At 43.3% G+C, this 20,182-nt stretch overlaps 1 protein-coding gene across 1 annotated transcript in view; it reads right to left on the bottom strand.

Moving 5' to 3' along the window:
• Window positions 1-665: 665 nt before the first annotated feature.
• Window positions 666-20,182, bottom strand: part of LOC309350864 (V-type proton ATPase subunit S1-like) — a gene marked incomplete at its 3' end in the record, with an annotated part of 44,432 nt that continues 24,915 nt past the window's right edge. The window contains exons 7-10 of the mRNA XM_081878164.1: window positions 8,635-8,882; window positions 7,195-7,248; window positions 4,027-4,264; window positions 666-875 (exon numbers count right to left, since the gene is read on the bottom strand). Coding sequence (XP_081734290.1) covers window positions 666-875; window positions 4,027-4,264; window positions 7,195-7,248; window positions 8,635-8,882 — 750 coding nt within the window. The remainder of the gene's footprint in view (window positions 876-4,026; window positions 4,265-7,194; window positions 7,249-8,634; window positions 8,883-20,182) is intronic.

Here is a 20,182-nt window from a genome sequence, read left to right on the forward strand (position 1 = left end):
TTCAGAAGTCGAACAGACTTCCAAAATGGATTCTGTTTGAGAACCAAGGTATGACTGTACACCTCTCCGTATTCTTTAGCGGAAGCCATGACTGTTTAACATGGTATGATACTGAGATATTGCACATGGTTAGCCCCGGTGTGCAATTAGCTGGTGTAGGAGGGCTTAGCTGGGTTGCAGCCATGACAGAGCTCTCCTGAGGTGCAGAGGGTCAGTGCATCTGTTAACAAGAAGTTTGGTGGTTTGAGCCCACCCAGGAATGGGTGTGAGCAGGATTCCTGCATCGCAGGGGGTTGGACTAGATGACCCTGTGGGTCCCTTCCAACTCTACAGTTCTATGATTCGAAGAAGGGTAGGCCTTTAATCCTTTCCCCCTGCCCCATGCTGTGGTCTGATCAGATTTGGAGGCTCTCACCTGCTATTCACAATGGGAGAAAATCTCCAGTTTGATGCTACTGGAACTTTTCTCCCATGGGAAGGAGACGGAAAGGATGTCCTTCAATACAATGAAGAAAAGGATTAGAGTAGCACCCCCATCATTCCATGGACCTGATCCAGTTTGGATGCCCTGCAGCTGGCTATGATGATGATGATGATGATGATGATGATGATGATGATGGCGGCTTGCGCAGCAGGGCCCAACCACGTGACAAATGTCACATCTGCTATTCTCCTTGTGGGACTGACAGAGGTTGATCTTTGGGGTCATCAAACCTATTGTTGGTTGTGAGGTTCACAATCATGTGGATCCCAAAGGTCAGGATCAGTAATAAGACTAGCGAGGACACCAAACCCATCCAAATTCCAGGGGTGAAGAAGGTTGTGCAGTCACTGGCATAGGAAAATTTGTGGCCTTCAACGCTAAACGCTTGAATCTGCAAAAGAGAAGTTGAGGGGGAGAGGATTGAGCCGCCAGGAATCTGTACTTTATGTCCCATGTCCACTCACAATGTGTTCATTAACCACACGTCCATCTTGTTTGTTGAAGCATAGGAAAGATATAAGTTAAAGCGATGGAAAATTGAGGGGTATTCTAAGGATACAGCCCTGGGGAGAACGGCAAAGCAACATCCATTAACTTCTGCACATAGACATTGCTAGGCCACCTTCATGTAGCTAAACAACTTTTCTTCCACCAAAAACAAAACAAAACAGCTCCACAGAGTGATAGTTCAAGCTGCCCTTTGAACCCAGCTCTGTTGATTTTCTAAAGGTCTCCTCTATCTGAGGAAGACTCCTTAGGACAATACCTGAGGCTGAACTTGGAATCTGACACAAAGTTGGGGGTCTCCCACTGAGCTAAGGCACCTCTCAAACAATAAGCAGGAAATAAGCAGGCTGAGTGTTTACTCACAGCTTAGAAACTCTATTTCCATTTTGTGTGTTTGGGGGAGGGGGGAGCCTGTATATTTAGGCCGTGGTTACATTTGCACCATCATTTCATTTCGTTGCTTACTTTCTCTCATACCATCCACATTTCTCCAGTGAAAATAGGGGTGTCTTATTCAATAGTAATAGTAGATGATAGATAGATGATAGATAGATAGATAGATAGATAGATAGATAGATAGATAGATAGATAGATGATAGATAGATAGATAGATAGATAGATGATAGATAGATGATAGATAGATAGATAGATAGATAGATAGATAGATAGATAGATAGATAGATGATAGATAGATGATAGATAGATAGATATAGATATATAAGGGGGAAAGGTAAAGGACTCCTGGACAGTTAAGTCCAGTCGAAGGCGACCATGGGGTTGTGGCACTCATCTGGCTTTCAGGCTTAGGAAGCCGTTGTTTGTCCACAGACAGCTTTCCGGGTCATGTGGCCAGCATGACTAAACCGCTTCTGGAGCAACGGGACACCATGACGGAAACCAGAGCGAATGGAAATGCCGTTTACCTTCCCGCCACAGCAGGTACCTATTCTCTACTCGCACTGGTGTGCTTTCAAACTGCTAGGTTGGCAGAAGCTGAGACAGAGCAATGTGAGCTCACTCCGTCATACGGATTCGAACCGCTGACCTTCCAATTGGCAAGCTCAAGCGGCTCAGTGGTTTAGACCACAGCACCACCCACTCCCTTGATTCTAAAAACATAACAGAGCATTAAACATTTTTTAAAAGCTTCCCTATACAGGGCTGCCTTCAGATGTCTTCTAAAGGTTGTATCTCCTTGGCTCTGGAGTCGCATAACTCCATACCCTCCAACATTTGTCAGATGAAAATAGGGATGTCCTAGGGAAAAGTAGAAGGACGTGGGTGGCGCTGTGGGTTAAACCACAGAGCCTAGGACTTGCCGATCAGAAGGTCGGCGGTTCAAATCCCTGCGACGGGGTGAGCTCCCGCTGCTCGGTCCCTGCTCCTGCCAACCTAGCAGTTCGAAAGCATATCAAAGTGCAAGTAGAGTGCAAAGTGCAGGTACCGCTCTGGCGGGAAAGTAAAAGGCGTTTCTGTGCACTGCTCTGGTTTGCCAGAAGCGGCTCAGTCATGCTGGCCACATGACCCGGAAGCTGTATGCCGGCTCCCTCAGCCAATAAAGCGAGATGAGCACCGCAAACCCAGAGTCGGTCACGACTGGACCTAATGGTCCCTTTACCTTTAAGGAAAAGCGGGAGATTTTGTGATCTAGTAAAAATCTGGGATAGCTTCTGTAAATCCGAGACTGTCCATGGAAAATGGAGGGTCTGTTCTCTTCAGGCTTCAGGCAAAAGTAGCAAAGGGAAGACACACATTATCTGGCTGGCTGGCTGACAAAATGGTGAGGTTGCATAATGTTGTTATGGCTCCCACAGAGCACTGAGTGGCTATGAAATAATACAGACTCGATACCGTTCTCGGTGCCAAAGTGCTTGAAGCATGTATCAAGGCTTTGATGTTGCTAAAGCACTTTAGCTGAAACAGACTGAGGAGGCTAAAGGTGGGAAGACAATGTTTGCAGGGTACAGCAATATTGATCTTTTTTAAAGAATAAAATAAACCCGCAACACGCCAGTCTGAGATGTCTCTTCTGAAGTTTCGGTCTGGAAGTTTGACTGTCTCAATGTGCCTTTCTAGTTTTTAAAAATACCTATTGTAATTTCTGCACTTGGCAATATCCTTGCTTATATTTTGCCACAGCAGTGGTAGGGGGCAGTTGTCTTCCACTCATAAAATAAAGATGTGCCACCTCGCATCCTGTTGTTGACAAGCAAGAAAAGCCTATAAAACACTATTCTCTTTTTGTCTGTAACTCACTGAAGATTTTTCAAGGTCTTTATAAAATAATTCCAGCTTGTGCCATCACCTTTCCAGAAGCTCAAGCGGTGAGCTCACCCCAAGAACTTTTAAGTTGACGAAGATTATATGGCTTTTCATGTATATTGAATATACTCTATTACTAAGCCACGAGTCACACATCATTCCTTTGCAAAAATGACCCCATTCACTGAAGTGGCAAAATACCAACTTTTTCCATGTATAAGACAATCTTTTTTGCTTATTTTTTTTAGTCCAAAATAGGGGGTCATCTAATACACAGGGAGCATCCTATACACGGAAAAATACGGTCCAGAGCTTCAGCTGCTTGTTCTGCAAATTTTTTTGGGGGGGGAACTCAACAAGTTTGGGTGATATTGGGTGTTTAAAATATTGATTTCTTAATTTAGGGTTCAAAAAGTAGGGGTTGCCTTATACATGGGGACGTCTTATACATGAAAAAATACAGTATAATTTGTTTAGCTGTTTGACTGGATAAAAAATGGATAATGATTGGTGTTGGTCTGTTGCTTTCTATGGATAGCTTTCTGGAGAATCTTCTTTTTTCCTTGTTCTCCCCATTTATAGGCTGCCCCAACCCTGTCAATCTTTCATCTTCACGCTACTGAAGAGCTCACTTGGGATCCAAAAAAGAGTGTTGGTTAAAACTTTCTCTTAGGGTTGAAGGGGAAAGTAAGTGGTGAGGCAGACCTTTCAGAAACTCCGACAGCAAACTAATAGCTCTTAGAATTGCCTCTGAAACTGCACTGTGTACTCACCTGGAACTCAGAGATGACAACCTGCCACTCTTTTGCTGCAGCATTGCTGGGAGTCAACGTTGCCCCATAATGGTCGCTTGTTCCCACCAGCTGGCAATGGAATGAATACTCCGCAGGACCAGAGATGGAAGGGGCAGTAAATATAGCCGTTTCCTTGTTGTCTTGTTGAATGTGAACAAAATCTAAAGTGAACCACTCTCGAGCAGAGCCTACATACTTCTTGTTGGTCATCAAAAAACTAGAGAAAGGAGAAACAGAGAATGCATCGATTCATTCTGCGTTGGCATCTTTTCCTTTAGGAATTACCGGGTGGCCGTGAGATAGGATTAAGGAGGCACATTTGGGTTTAAGAGATGTCTCTTCAAACGTGCCATTCGGCTTAGCAGCGACAATGAGACCCCGCAGGTTGTCTCGCGTGCTGCAGCAAATGAAGGATACAAAGGTGGAGTTCAGTGGTTCATACTGCGACATACTCTCAGAGAGGCTACAGAATTTCTGGGTTTGAGTCTTCTGCTGTTGGGCAATGGAGAGAAGGGAACATGCTGATTCTCTTTGGGAAGAAGAAAAGAGGCTTCTGTTCCTTAATGGAAAGGGCCATGTGTGAATACGGATACAAATATGGATAAATTCATTGAAAAGCCAATGAGGCGAGCACAAAAAAGAATGTGCATGAGGCGGGAATGAACCAAACATAAGAGGAAAATACTGTATTTTTCGCTCTATAAGACGCACTTTTCCCCTCCTAAAAAGTAAGGGGAAATGTGTGTGCGTCTTATGGTGCGAATACAGGTGGGAGGCTCCGTTCTCTTTAAGGGGAGCGCGGCTCTTGGGGGAGCATTAGCCGTGTGCAGCCTCTCCCGGGCAGGGAATGAAGGCTCCCCTTGCCCGGGAGAGGCTGCGTGCGGCCAAACAAGAAGCCAGGGCAGCAAGCGGGATCGCTGCGCAGCGGTCTCGCTTGCTGTCCTGGCTTCTGGGATTCAGAATATTCTTTTTCTTGTTTTCCTCTTCCAAAAACTAGGTGCGTCTTATGGTCTGCATCTTACAGAACGAAAAATACGGCACTTATGCACTCCTTTTATAAGCCTGCAAGAACTGCAGCACAATTTTGGCCTTGCCACGTGATTCCCATTTCTTGTCGTCTATCCTGCAGTTTCGCAACAACAACAACTTTATTATTTGTACCCTGCCCATCTGGCTGGATGGTGCTAATAATAATAATAATAATAATAATAATAATAATAATAATAATGGTGATGATGCAAAAGCCTCAGGTTCAGTTCCAGGCACCTCTAGTAAAAGATTCAGGTAAGAGATGCTGGGAAAGCCCTCTGCCTTCAGATCCTGGATAGGCACTGCCAGTCAGAGCAGGCAATAGTAGGATAAATGAACAAATAGTCTGATTTACTATAAGGCAACTTCTTTTGTTCCTAAGACATGCCGCACTGGTTGCATGATTCAGCTGCTGTTGCATTTCTCCCCTTCTCTGTTTTTTTTGGGGGGGGAGGGGGTTTCAACTGACTTGATGTGATTGTATGCAATAAAGCACAAACCACCAACTGTTTTGAAATTATCAGGGTCTATACCAAATCAAGAAATGGGATGATAAGTTTATCTTAACAGAAAACAGAGGAGCATATACTGTATGTTAAATGTGAAGGGAATAACTTGATTGAGCACGTAGGGGCAGGTATTGCTTCCCCGCCCCACCCTGGCCAGCAGACTGGAAGCCTAGGTAGCTAGAGCGGATTTGTAATAAATAACACAATAATCATGTTTTCCAGCTTAGAGGAGCCTGTTTACAGCTCATGATACTTTTTGCAATGTGAGTTGTGCAATGGACAAGCTCTCCTGTCTGTCAGCAGAGGGTTATTTTTTTACTTATTTTTCCCAGGATCGTATTGTGTTGATTACAAGTCTTTCATTTGGCCCGGTGCCTGAGGCTATTCTAGTGGAAGAGGCTGTGATATGGCATTGCTTACTTTGGTGAACCATTCGCTGCCCGGTTTATAGCACTCTGAACCGCAGTGAGGAAAGATTTAAGCTTTTTAATTTGAAATCATCTCAGTTTTATTCTATTTACTCATACTCGAGGTGGTCTTTATTACTTGTTACAAATTTCCGGCCAGACATTCTAGCTTGACCTCAATCCCAAACTGTCTTTTCCCTGAAGTACCATATAATCCATTTGCTAAGGCACCTTCTGAGGCAGCGTTGAAGACCCGGGACAGTAGAGGCACTAACATCAAGTGAAATACATCCTTATTCAGAGTGATTTAAGAAGAAACCTGGCTTTGGGTAGTAGTAGTAGTAGTAGTAGTAGTAATTTTGTTATTTATACCCCACCCATCTGGCTAGGTTGCTCCAGCCACTCTGGGCCGCTTCTAACACATCTAAAAACATAAGAAAACATCAAACATTAAAGAATTTCCAATATGGGGCTGCCTTCAGATGTCTTCTAAAAGTTGTACAGTGGTACCTCAGGTTAAGAACTTAATTCGTTCTGGAGGTCCGTTCTTAACCTGAAACTGTTCTCAACCTGAAGTACCACTTTAGCTAATAGGGCCTCCAGGGGCTGCTGCACCGCCACCACGTGATTTCTGTTCTCATCCTGAGGTAAAGTTCTTAACCCGGGGTACTATTTCTGGGTTAGCGGAGTCTGTAACCTGAAGCATCTGTAACCTGAAGCATCTGTAACCTGAGGTACCACTGTATACAGTTATTTATGTCCTTGACATCCGATGGGAGGGCGCCACTGACAAGAAGGCCCTCTGCCTGGTTCCTGGCAACTTCACTTCTCATAGTGAGTGAACTGCCAGAAGACCCTCAGTGTCCTGGCTGAATGATGGGGGTGGAGATGCTCCTCCAGGTATACAGGGCATTTGTTTGTACGCTAGATCACCTGGCTTCGTTGCAGATATAATCACCCAGCAGGTCCTCCTCACAGCCCTGCTTCCATGTTTCCACAACCGGTACAGTGATATTTGGACTAATCATCACAAGTCTTAATCATGAATAAAACTTGAATACAAGCAATAATATCGCCATTAGTTTCTGTTTGCCTGGGATTTTGTAGACTTGTGGAGAGATAAGAGGATGTCCCATTCTGTAAGTGGAAAGCACCTCAACATTCATTTAAAAAATTGTGTAAGTAAATTAATTCATAAACACCTGATTTCCAGACTCTCAATGCCCTTCGCAGGGTTGGTGTATTTTAACGACAACCTGACAAGGGGGTCGGGGAGGAGGGAGAAATGAGAGAAAATGTTACATCATATAATTTTCATATGAACCTTTTTCATTATTTCTTTAAAAAAAAGGAGCACATCTAAATTGGTAGGTAAAGACAAAGAGATGGAGCAGAAAATATTGCAGAGCAGAAAGCTGTTTCCTTATCTCCCTTTCAAACAAAAGGGGGACTATATTGAAGACCTTGATCTATGGCATTATTTACAGCTCACTTAAATTTAAGTGGTGGCAAGGATTCCCCGCAACGACACCTTACAATGAAATTATTGCCTCGCGTAATGTTAATGGGAGTTTTGATCGTGGTGGTGGTTGTGGGGACCAAGACATTTGAATAAAATGAGGGCACAGGCAAGGAGAGAGCGCGGCAGTAAGAGAAGACATGTGGATGAATAGAAGTCATGCATAATTATTCTCTTGGAAAGGAACAATGAAAGGAAGACAAAAGAAGCAGCTATATGTTGGCACAATTCTCTTTTTTGCACCTCATGCATACATACAAGCTGAACTGCTTATTAGCTTTCTTCTTTTCCATGAAAATAATGGATCTGGACACAAATCTGGCTTGATGAGAAAGAGTTTGGAAATGGGGCACAAAAAGTTCCTACAGTGTTTTTCGCTCTGAAATAGCAGCTCTCTGGGAGGAGATACCGTATTTTTCTCTCCGCAAGATGCAATTTTTCCCTCCTAAAAAGCAAGGGGAAATGTGTGTGCGTCTTATGGAGCAAATGCAGGGGGGAGGCAGGCGGGAAAAGCCCCAAGAGCTGCACACAAGCTCTGTGCGGCTCTTGGGGGCTTTTCCCCAGGAGGGAGAAGGGACTGACTGGCTGCGTCAGTCCCTTCTCCCACCTCGTAGAAAAGCCCACAGGAGCCATTGAAAAACTATCATTTCCTCCCAAAATTCTGTTTCTCTTGAAAACTGAACAGGGGGAAAAAATCCGTTAACTGCAAGTTTTACATCTTTAGGCTGTACCAAAAACGTCTACATCTTAATGAGCAAGGCTGGCTGTCAGTGGGTTGAAAAAGGTATTTGCTGGGGAAAGCTTGTCCATCTCTAATTATTAGCAAGTTGACAGCCTCTGTTCTCCAGCTGCAAAGTAGTTAATAGCCTACTTCGTGGAGTAAATTAATAAGAAGGCTTGTAAAGCATTTTGGACACTTAAAATGCATAAGAATAGAGATAACCAAAGCTATGAGAGCTATGCAATTTCATGACTGTACCTTAATCTGATCTTTCTAGGACTTTGATTTCAAGTCTTGGCTAAGCTAAATGGTAATGCTATCTGGGAACAAAACAAAAAAAAATCAGCTTCCTCAGTCAATGTACCATGAAAGACAATTAGTAGTGAAAGTCAGGCTACTCACGTGGCATTGGTCCCCGAACAAGTGGAACTGCTGGTATCCACTTCGTGAGATTCAAATGTGCGATGGGTTAGATTCATGACAGTGCCATCGGCTGTGAAGTTTAAATCTGTGGCATAAAAAAGGATGCACGTGGCATTGGGGCCTGTTCCATTGGTTATATTTATTGGGGCATACAGATTAGCTTCTTGTTTTTCAACAGACATTAGGTGCCTTCTGCTCTGCCATTCTACATCAGGTCCCACTGGTACCTAAAAGAGAATTCTGCAGATTATTTCAGCAGAAAACAAAACCTTGAGGTGAAACACAAATACTGAGTCAAAGCTGGCAGTTCACATGCTGATTGTATTGCTCTGCTTTCCTTTGGATCACATCAGCAAGGCCGAAAGTGGAGGTATTGTCATCTGGGCAGCCCAGGACCTCCATATGCACTGCCCAGACTTGTGCCTCAGGGAGGTCACTTTGGTGCTATTAACACAGCAGTTTTTCACCCCTGCAGGTGCACTCCATTGTCTCTCGAGACAGACGGGTGCCAACAACAACAGTTGCAACTATTATTGCCAGAATGTGGTATTTTAAGGAAGAAAACGTTCCCTTTAAGAAAGCAATATATCGCAAAGAAAAGCGTTAAGTATTTCACTTTTTAATTAAAAAAATTAATCTCTCTTCTTCCTCCCAAAGTGTAGCCGTTTTATTTCACACAAGGAAAAGGTTATGAAGACTAAATTATACTGTGTTTAATCAATTGTCTGTATGTTAAGGGATACTGGGGCTAGCACGTTGTCTGGGGAGAATCATAATGCTAATAACAGAAATAAGATTTTGTAGGAGGAACTGATGACTGAGCTATGGGGAATACTTTGATTTTGGAGAAAGAATGAAGTCAAGAACAGATTTTCAGGAATCCAAAAGCTGCACCACAACTCCTCTAGCAAAGTTTAGCCTGAAGTATCCCACCCTTCAATAAAACAATTAAACATAAAATCATTACATGAAACTTCTTCTTATTGAATTATATGGCATGCAAAAGTGAAGTGAGTAGCCACGTAACGAGATTAAAATAAGATCCCTGGCAAATGTGTGAATGTATATGATGCATATTTAAATTTCTGCAATAGCTAGCACTGAGTAATCCTGGCTGAGTACGAAGAGTCTGGTTAAATAGCTACCCAGATAAGAAAATGAGAGCAAGTTTTAACACAACTTTTCCTTGAACACAGGTATAACCTAAGGGAACAAATCGTTCGAAAAAGTGAAAGCTGTGCGGATTATGCAGGAAGTATCAATAAGCAGGAGATTAAATTCTTGGCTATTTCTGCTAAGGGCACTTTCCTGCCAAATCCAAGTGTTTTGCATCCCTACACAAACTTTTTCTCCTTAAATTTTCTGATTGGCTGCAGCAGAGAGGACGATAGAGGAATTCATCTTGTGAAAGTGATGTTCACAATACTTAGCACAACGTCCTATAGAGAGAGAGTGTGTGTGTGTGTGTGTGTGTGTGTGTTTGATTGGAAGTCAGGGAGAGAGTTTAGTGTTTATGTGGCCACTCCAACTGGATATGCAATACCGAGATGCCTGTTTCTTCCTATTTGAACCTATCCAGATAAAATAGTGCCCGCTCAAGGAATTTTGCTGCCTAAAGCAGAATGTACCTGGCACCTTTCTATGGGAAAAGTCTAGCTGCACCATTCAGACTCCAAGTCTTGTCTTTATTTATCCCCTTCCTTTCTAAGGCTGCAATCCTGCGTACATTTCCCAGTTGCACTTGGTGAGATTGACACCTGACTAAATCTATATAGGATTGCTCTGGGAATCTTTCGCTCATGCCCTCCCCTCATGTTTTTTCAGGGGGCTGGACCCCCTCAATGTTCAGTGGGTGTTCAGTTCTGCTCCTTGGCTCCTTGTGACATCACATGACATCACGAGCATGATGTCAGGATGTCATGTTGGGCCCCCTCAAGCAACTGGAGAAGATGGCAGCTCTGTTCAGGTCATTGCTGAATCGCTGTCAGTGCATGTGATGATTAGGTACCCAAACTAGAGGTTCCAGGCGCAGTTCTGCATGTTCTTCACTATGTCAAACTAGGAAAATCATCATTTCGCAGGGTAACACATAAGCGATCTTTGCCATCTTCATTACTGCTGTGCTGGCAATCAGTAATTTTGATTTCACAAAAACAAGGCAGACAATGGTAGACTGAAACTTATTTTCAAAGCACAGTATGACAATAATCAGGGCTTAATCTTCTTTTTGATTTGTGCTATTTGATTACAAACTTTTGATTAACTAGCGGTGCTGGCTGGAATCCCACACACAAGCTGCTCACTGAAGTTAGCAGAATTTAAGCTGCACAACATAGCATGGCTGCAGTTTTCATCATGCTTCTTCAGAAGAGGAGGACACCAATGCACATAGATCTGGTAAACTTTATGATTACTCCCGAGAGGCCATTTTGGCCATGCCACAAACACCTGCCCTACACTTAACATCTAATAAATAAATAAATAATTTATTATTTATACCCCGTCCATGTGGCTGGGTTTCCACAGCCACTCTGTGTGGCTCCCAACAGAATATTAAAATACAATAGTCCATCAAACATTAATAGCTTCCCTAAACAGGGCTGCCTTCAGATATCATTTCGCAAGTCTGGTAGTTGTACATGTATATGATCATATATGATCAACTATCAGCCGATCATCCAGACTTCTGTGCACAGTGCTATGCAAAAACAAATAGGTGTCATGGTGACCTCAGGTGATAGACAGGTGGGTAGGTCAAACCCGACTCAAGGGAGTGGAGGAGCGAAGGCTCTAGTCAGATTCGGTTCCCTGTAGCTGCAGTATACAATGGCTCTTCTAGAACAACCCGGCTGTTGTACAAAAACTACTACCACCATTTGAAAGCCACAATATGCTGCTGCTGCTCAAACATGAGTTATCGTCAGCAAATTTAGGAGCAAACATTTCTGGGGGAAGGGAATAATAACTTTGAGAGGCAATCATTTTAGTCATTATGGTCACAGGGAAGGAAAGGCTTAACCCATACGCTATGGTCCTGATGGAGCCTTCCCGTGGCTGCAATATACAGAAATGAAATGCAGTCATTTTGGGAATGTTTTTTTTCACTGCTGCCTGAGCTCCATATGCATCACTTGTCCTCAAAGAGTTTTGGGAGCAGGTAGAAAGAAAGAAAGAAAGAAAGAAAGAAAGAAAGAGAGAGAGAGAGAGAGAGAGAGAGAGAGAGAGAGAAAAGAAAAGCTAGGATTTACCTGCAGATCTGGGGAGGGGTGCTCTCTCTGTCTATAAACCCACCTCTGCTTTCTTCATAGGCAGGTGAACCCAATGCATCTCAATACTGAAGCCCCATTTGACAACTAGTGAGGATGATTAGCATTATTTTGCAAAAGTAAGAAAAAGAATTTGATTTCATGCAACCCTCTGAAATGCTACGAAGTAGGCATGGGTTACTTTGTCAACTTAAGTTTCTTTCGGCTTCTTTTTTCTAATCCTAAATTCACTTCCACATCTGTTTGCAATTTTTAAATTATTATTATTCCTCAGGAAAAATTGCTAGCATTATAGTGCACCCCCCCCCGATATACACATTTTTACAAAACAAGTTCCCTAACTATATGCCCTTTTTATTAATATATACATGTTTATGTCAACATGCAGAGGTCTAGGAGGCCAGCTGGGCCATCTCCTTCTAGCCGTCCGCTGCGAAGGCCCATCGGCCTCTGCTCCAACGTAAATCAGTGATCCGGGCTTCAAAGCCAGGGCACACTATCAGCAGATCGAACTGCGCACACAAAATAGGCGTGAGGCTTGTGAAAGCATACTATAACTACAGATTTATTAATCATAAATCAGGACAAAGAAACATGTCATCTCTCTCTTCGTCTTCTCAGAAAGACCAGGAAAAGGAAAAGCTATACACACAATGGAAGTTCCCAGCAAGCTGTGCTGGAATGTAAACAGACATGTGACACGCAACAGTTCTACACGTCTGCTCCTTAAGGTGGAATAGAAATCTCAACAGTTTACCCTAGTGGGATTTTGTACACATTACTAGGCTAGAAAAAGGAACTGCAAAGTTCATGGAAGCGAGAATGTTGAAGGATTGTGCTTTGTGTCTCGCTTCAGAAAGTGTGAATTCTGTAGGCTCACCTCTAAATGCAAACCGAACTGGATTTGTCTTCTACCTCTACTACCTCTACTATGAAGCCTTCATTTTAAATGCTACATCCCTTTAGAGCATTTTGTCCTTTAAGACATGTGGAGGGAGATTCTTTTATTTCATCACATGTTAAATCAATGGCTATGCATTCTTGGTGCTATCTTTTTCTTTGCTGTTGAGATCAGATGAAATCATGATGATACAGGAATTGATGATACACTAATTTCTGGCTTCTATTCTGAGGGTTAATGAAGACACAATATTCACAGAGTGGGCAATAAATGCAAAAATGAACAAGAGGGACCATTTTATGGCGTAGTTTATATCTTTGTTTCTTTTTAGTGGTTCCTTGAGTTTTGATAAAGGGGCAACAGTTATAACACCTTAAGTGGGATATTAAAATTGAGAGAGGGCATAGTTAAAGATGGCCAAATTATATGTAGCCTATCTTTCAAAGCACTGGAGATTGTCAGAATAAATGGAATGTTACAAAACCTTTCAAAACAGTTCACAAAAAGACATGTCTTTTCAGGCCTACTGGCAGCTCTGCACAAGAGTGAAAAATATGGGCAACAAAAGCGTGTGAGGAAAAAAGTCTCTGACTTAGTTCCATGGAAACTGATGTTAATACCTACTCATCTCTCTGTATATAATTATTGGATGTTACTAGCTAGCTGAAAGCAAAAACTAGGGGATGGGAGTTAATGTCTTTGAAATGTATGCAGAAAACCAAGAACTGCCATGCACTACTAGACGTGCCCCCATGACATTGTCTGGGGGTTATAGGTGGATAGGTGAATTAATAGGTAACCAGAAAATGAAATATAGCACTAAATTTGTTAAAAGAATGCCTCTGCCAAGCATTGCATTTGAAAGGACTTTTTAAAAATCTCTGTAAAAAATAAACATTGCCAATACAAGAACAGCTTGGGAAATAAGAAAGGCTGGAAGTGGAAATGAGGAGGGATATTGGCTGAGAATTTATATATGGTGATTTCTGAACATGAGGGCATGTCAACACATTAGAGTTGGGGAAGAAATATTTAAAGGTAAACTTACCAAGTCTGCATTTTCTGAAACCATTTGCAATTCAAAACACACATATACCCTTCAAAATTATTATCCGAATGCGAAACACTTATCTGAATTTTGCAATGCTGTTCTCCAGCCAAGTAGTGGGTGGAAAAGCGCATATGCTATGGTAAAGTGTGTACATAAATGCATGTAGTAGTTAAAAATAGCATACAAAAAGGCAATATGTATTTAGAGGAGATTGGTTTGCAAAAATGTGTATAGTCAGGAAAATCGCATGCAGATTCGAGTACAGTAGGAGAAATTCACACGAAAATGCTGGTGAATGTTCATGAGATCTTTTTCCTTCCAAAACAAAAACTGCAAGCTGATACAGAAACGTGGAGAAGTGAAGGTTAGAAAAAGGAGAAACTGGGAGATATTGACCTATTCACCAATCCCTACTTATACTGCATAAGCCAGTCATGTGCAACTGGCTCCTTCCCATTAGAGATGGGAAGAAACAAAGTGGCTTAGCATTGTGTCTGATTCAGAAATCATGGTTTGCTGTTCTCCCAACAAACCATTATCTGGAGCCAAGACTTGTTTTGGGCTTGTAACTGATTGTTGTTGGTTAAAGTGAAACAAATCAAAACCAGTGGTTTTGGATATAAGACTAATCCAGGGATCAGTTTTGTTTCCTCCTTGCACCAGTGGAAAGAAGCAAAATATTCCAGATAAGTTAACTGTGGCTTACTGTGGTGAGGGAACTGGGGACTGAACAGCTAAAACAGAGAGAGGTATATGTCTTCCAGGTAGTTACTTGCAATTTCCTTTTGCTTAGCCAAACAGAATGCAAAGTTTGTCTTCTTATTCCTACAAGCTACCTCTTTGTACAGTTAAAATCAACACACTGAACCTGAAGAGCATTTGAAATATGAAAGAAAATAATAATTAAAGATTGATATCTCCCGTCAAAAAAATGTACGTATGGTCTTAAAGCTAACAATATGCAGCCTTAAAAACTCCAGATACTGTGGAAGATACCCTTTTAGAAAAAAGATTGTTGCATGGAAAGACATGATTGGCGTGGCAATGTATAGGAATCAGCATTTAGGTGAGAGCGCACATCCATAAAAGCAGAGGACTTGAGCCACAAGGAAATGAAATTGCAGCAGTCTGTATGGATCAAGGAGCCAGGAGGATGCTGGCGAGCCTTAGATTAGAGCCTATTCACAAGAAGAAAGTAGAGAAAATTGAGGCAGTGGTTGCATTTACAAGTGCACAGCAGGCACCGTATTTTCAAAACAGGATTCAGCTTAACTTGTTGAAACTGGAATGGGCTCTTTGACTTTTCACAAAGATGAAATGAAACTTTCAGGAAATGTGCTCCTTCTGAAAAATGCACTCTTTCACATTCATGGGTGACTTTGATCACAGCCGGTAACAAATCATTAGAGGCCTCTCTGGCTAACGCCATGGCTTGTACATGCTTTGCAACTGTGTAAAGCTGCAAAAAATAACTGCTGCAGTAATAAATGAGTGCGACTTTTCTCAGGTGGGAGATCTGGGAAGTACATCCTTTCACCCATGCCTACGCATAGTGCCTCTCATCACTTCCTTGAAAACAGAATTTTGTGTGGTACTGAAGGAAAGCTCATGCTTTTTTCCCTGGGGGTTTTTTGTGGGGGGAGCATGGTTTGTGTTAACAACTTTGGTGACCTGAGTCTAAGCTTGTTTACGCAGAAGGAAGTTCTGCTGCCTCCAACGAGGCCTATTCATGAGCCAGCGTGCTCAAGATTTTAATCTTGGCGTGCAGAAAGCATGATGACTTTTCCAAGCAATTTTGCATTGTGAGAATGTCATCTTTGTCTACAGGTGATCGAATCGTTATTTAATATCGTGAAAACCTCACAATACTGATGCCCTTTCAGCGCCTGGCTGCAGTGCTTAAAGTTTTGTTCCACCATGCGTCATGAGGCAATGCTATCATTTTCTTTTCAATACTGGAATCCGGAGGCATTCCAGCCTGGCCAAACAACCACATACTATTCTTTCAGGAATACCTTGCAACCTGGTTCAGACAACCATGTACATTCAGATGGAGTGGAATCACAGTGGCAACCCCAGCCCCCAATAGATTGAGGTTGAATTTGACAAGATAGAAATACTGTTTTGGGGGACAGGTATGGGGGACTCCTTGATCCTGATGGGGTAACTGTGCCCCTAAAGGACCAGGTATGCAACCTGGGAGTCATTTTAGACCCAAAGCTGTCCAGGGAGGCACAGGTCAACTCTGTGTCCACAGAAGCTGTCTATCAGTACCACGGAAGCTTTCTACCAGCCTGCCCGCAGACTGTTTCGTCAGAGTGGTGTATGCTCTGGTTATCTCCCGCTTGCACTACTGCAATGTGCAAATGTCCTTTGAAGGTGGCCCGGAAACTACAACTAATCCAGAATGTGTCAGCTAGACTGGTAACTAGGAGTGACTGCCAGGACCATATAACACTGGTCCTAAAGGATCTTCACTGGCTCCTAGTACGTTTCCGAGCACAATTCAAATAGTTCCTGCTGACCTTTTCAGCCCTCATCCTAGTATACCTGAAGGCGTGTCTCCACCACCATCATTCAGCTCGGACACTGAGGTCCAGCTCCAAGGGCCTTCTGGCAGTTCCCTCACAGTGAGAAGTGAAGTTACAGGGAACCAGGCAGAGGGCCTTCTCAACAGTGGCATCTACCCTGTGGAACGCCCTCCCAGCAGATGTCAAGGAGATAAAGAACTACACTATTTTTAGAAGACATCAGAAGGCAGCCCCGTATTGGGAAATTTTTAATGTTGGACGTTTTATTATGTTTTTATATGTGCTAGAAGCCGTCCACAGTGGCTGAAGAAACCCAGCCAGATGGGCGGGGTATAAATAATAAAATTATTATTAAGTTCAGTAGATTCTGTGATCAAACTCTGCACCTGTATGACTGTATGTGTGTCAGGTGTACATCAGGTGTGGGGAAACTTTGACCTCCCAGATACTGCTGAATTACAACTCCCATCTGTGATGGGGTGTCATAAAATGCCACCCACAGCAATGACTATAGTGTGCTGAGTTTCAAAGCAACTAAGGCCACAGTCACACCATTCACTGAAAGCACTATGATACCACTATAATCAGTCTTTAATCAGTCCCACAAAGAACCCTGGGTTTGTCATCTGTTAGGGGTGCGGAGAGTTCTTGGGACACCCTTCTCCCCCCACCCACCAAGCTACAATTCCTAGAGTGGCTCAGCAACCAATCCCTGTTCCCAGGGAACTCTGGGAAATGCGGCTCCATGAGGAGAATAGGGGTCTCCTAACAAGCCTCAGCACCCTTAACAAGCTACAGCTCTCATGATTATTTGGGCAAAGGCATGGCTGATTGAAGTGGTTTCATAGTGCTTTCAAAGAATACAGCCTAAATCACACCCATTGGTGTGGACAGAACATAGTGGGATGTACACCAGGGATTGGGAACCTCCGATCCAGGGGCCAAATGTGGCCCTCCAGCCCTCTGTGTCTGGACTTCTGGACTCTGGTCCTCAGACCATATTCCTGTCTCTGCTACGCTAATCAGAAGCCCTATTTTGCATCTCCCTGAGTGACTTTGCCTGGTTTGAGTATGTCCTTGAACTCTGACAAAGCTTCTTAAAGACCCTCCAAGTGTCCCTATTTTTCCAAGATTTACAGAAGCCGTCCCAGTTTCTGATTTGATCCCTGAATGTTCCAATTTTGCTAAGGATGTCCCTATTATCATGGGAGAAATGTTGGAGCGTATGGACTTATGCGACCCCCGAGCCAAGGAGATAAGTACAGTCATACCTCTTGTTACGTTTGCTTCATGTTTTTTCAGGTTGCATCCCGCGGCGACCTAGAAGTACCGGAAAGGGTTACTTCCAGGTTTCGCCACGTGCATGCGCAGACATACAAAATGATGCCACGTGCATGTGCAGAAGCGGTGAATCGCGACCCGCGCGTGCACAGACGCGGGTTGCATTCCTTTCATGTTGTGAACGGGCCTCCAGAATGGATCCCGTTCGCAACCAGAGGTACCACTATAATTATACAACCTTTAGAAGACATCCGAAGGCAGCCCTGGACAGAGAGGGATGTTTGAGTATGTGTAAAACTAGCTGGAAAAGTCCCTGATGTTGGGAAAGATTGAGGGCACAAGGAGAAGGGGATGACAGAGGATGCGATGGTTGGATAGTGTTCTCGAAGCTACCAACATGAATTTGACCAAACTGTGGCAGGCAGTGGAAGACAGGAATGCCTGGCATTCTCTGGTCCCTGGGGTCACAAAGTGTCCGGACCTGACTAAATGACTAAACAACAACAACAAACTACCCTACTGCTCCAATTTACATTCATTTTCCTGTCGCGGAACAGAATGTGGACCTCGAGCTGAAAAAGATTCCCCACTCCTGGAGAAAGTGTTGAAAGTCTATTGCAATCCTGTGTGCAGCTTACAACTAAGAGCCCCTCATCTGGAAGCAGACCTTGTCTCTAACCTTCTCCTTGCTATAGTGACAAATTCCCCAATTTAGTATCCGCTCTGGATTTTTTTCGGGTGTCATGCTAGGAAATGAGAACAAATGTCATTGCTGGCCTACCCATTTGTGTACACTTTGTCTCTAACCTTCATAAGAGTACGGTGGCATAATGGGTATAAAATCCCCCTTTATCACTGTAAGAAAACCAAGGTACTATCAAAATCAAAAGAGATGCTGTTTCAGAAAAACAAACAACAAAATTCCAGTGCAGAAACTAGTGCTCTTCCTTTTACCAAATATAGGACTATCACACAGAATGAATAACAAGACACTACTAACAAGCATATTTCACAGTCTCTGCGCCGTTCCGTCTACTATCTAGTCAAACTGATGTTTGCTTTCCCCCAGAGTAATGCACAGCTAGCTTCAGCCAGCTTGAAGCAGTTCTGCTGTAATTATTTTAAACTCTGCTTTGTTTTGCATGTAGGATTCTGCCTGACCCAGCTGGGAAATAATTAAGTATATTGTCTACAGCTACAAGTTAAAATTTAGTTTGTTAATGTAAAGCAGTGCTCAAGGAAAACAGAAAAAAAGCTGGGGGGGGTGGATGGGACGCCTTGTTCCTTTTCGTCTGTCTCCCGGGCATTCATTTTCCCCCTCCAGCACTTATAATGCTTTGAAAATAACAGTAGATGAATTACCCTTGCATCTGTTGGAGCCAAACTACGGCTGAAATCCTAACCCCACCTGTTTGGGCATGAGCCCCACTGAATTAAATAAGACTTACTTTTTAGCAGACATTCTTAGGATTGTAAGCGCATAGTTCCCACTGAAATCAATGGGGCTGAAGTCAGGATTCCCCACCCACCTTTGAATGAGAACTAAATTATACTGATCAGCAGAATAAACCAAAGGGGTACATAGGGAAGGGAAGTGGCAGATTGGCTGTCATGCTGACCAGGATGGGAGGTGGGGATTTTCTTATTTGCCCCATAAGATCTCATTTTTAAAATTTCACACCCACTGAAGCTAATAAATTAACTATGACAGCTACAAATTGATGTAGGTGATAAGCCCAATCTCGGGGCCTGTTGGAGGGATGAAGAAGCTTTAAACCCCGTGGATCGAAGGCCACTTCTGCCCTCCCTTCAATCAACCCTCAGAATGCTCTGTTCGGGTGTCTCATATCACACTAAAGATAAAGGTAAAGGGACCCCTGACCGTTAGGTCCAGTCGTGGCTGACTCTGGGGTTGCGGCACTCATCTCACTTTATTGGCCGAGGGAGCCACCGTACAGCTTCCAAGTCATGTGGACAGCATGACTAAGCCGCTTCTGGCGAACCAGAGCAGCACACGGAAACACCGTTTACCTTCCCGTCGGAGTGGTACCTATTTATCTACTTGCACTTTGAAGTGCTTTTGAACTGCTAGGTTGGCAGGAGCAGGGACTGAGCTCACCCCATTGCGGGGATTCAGACCGCTGACCTTCTGATCGACAAGTCCTAGGCTCTGTGGTTTAACCCACAGCGCCACCTTCATATCACACTACTGGGGAAAATATCACCAGCAGCAGATATATGCCTGCAGAACTCTTTGCAGTATATTCAAAGAGCCTACAGAGAGTCACCTCACCAGCTCTCCATGATGCTACTCTGTTACTCTGGAATTAATCCATTATCTTTGACCCACGAATCAGACGATTCATGCCCATCTTGACCTCAGCTGCACGTAAAATTTGTGAGGTCTGTGATGCTCAGTAAAGATCACTTAACCAAGGACTTGAAGTTTAATTTTGCGTTTCCAATTCTTCAGGCACTGAACAATGCCTTCATCAGA

This window comes from Podarcis erhardii, assembly GCF_964252035.2.
Source record: "Podarcis erhardii genome assembly, chromosome: 10".
In the NCBI taxonomy this organism is placed as follows: Eukaryota; Metazoa; Chordata; class Lepidosauria; order Squamata; family Lacertidae; genus Podarcis; species Podarcis erhardii.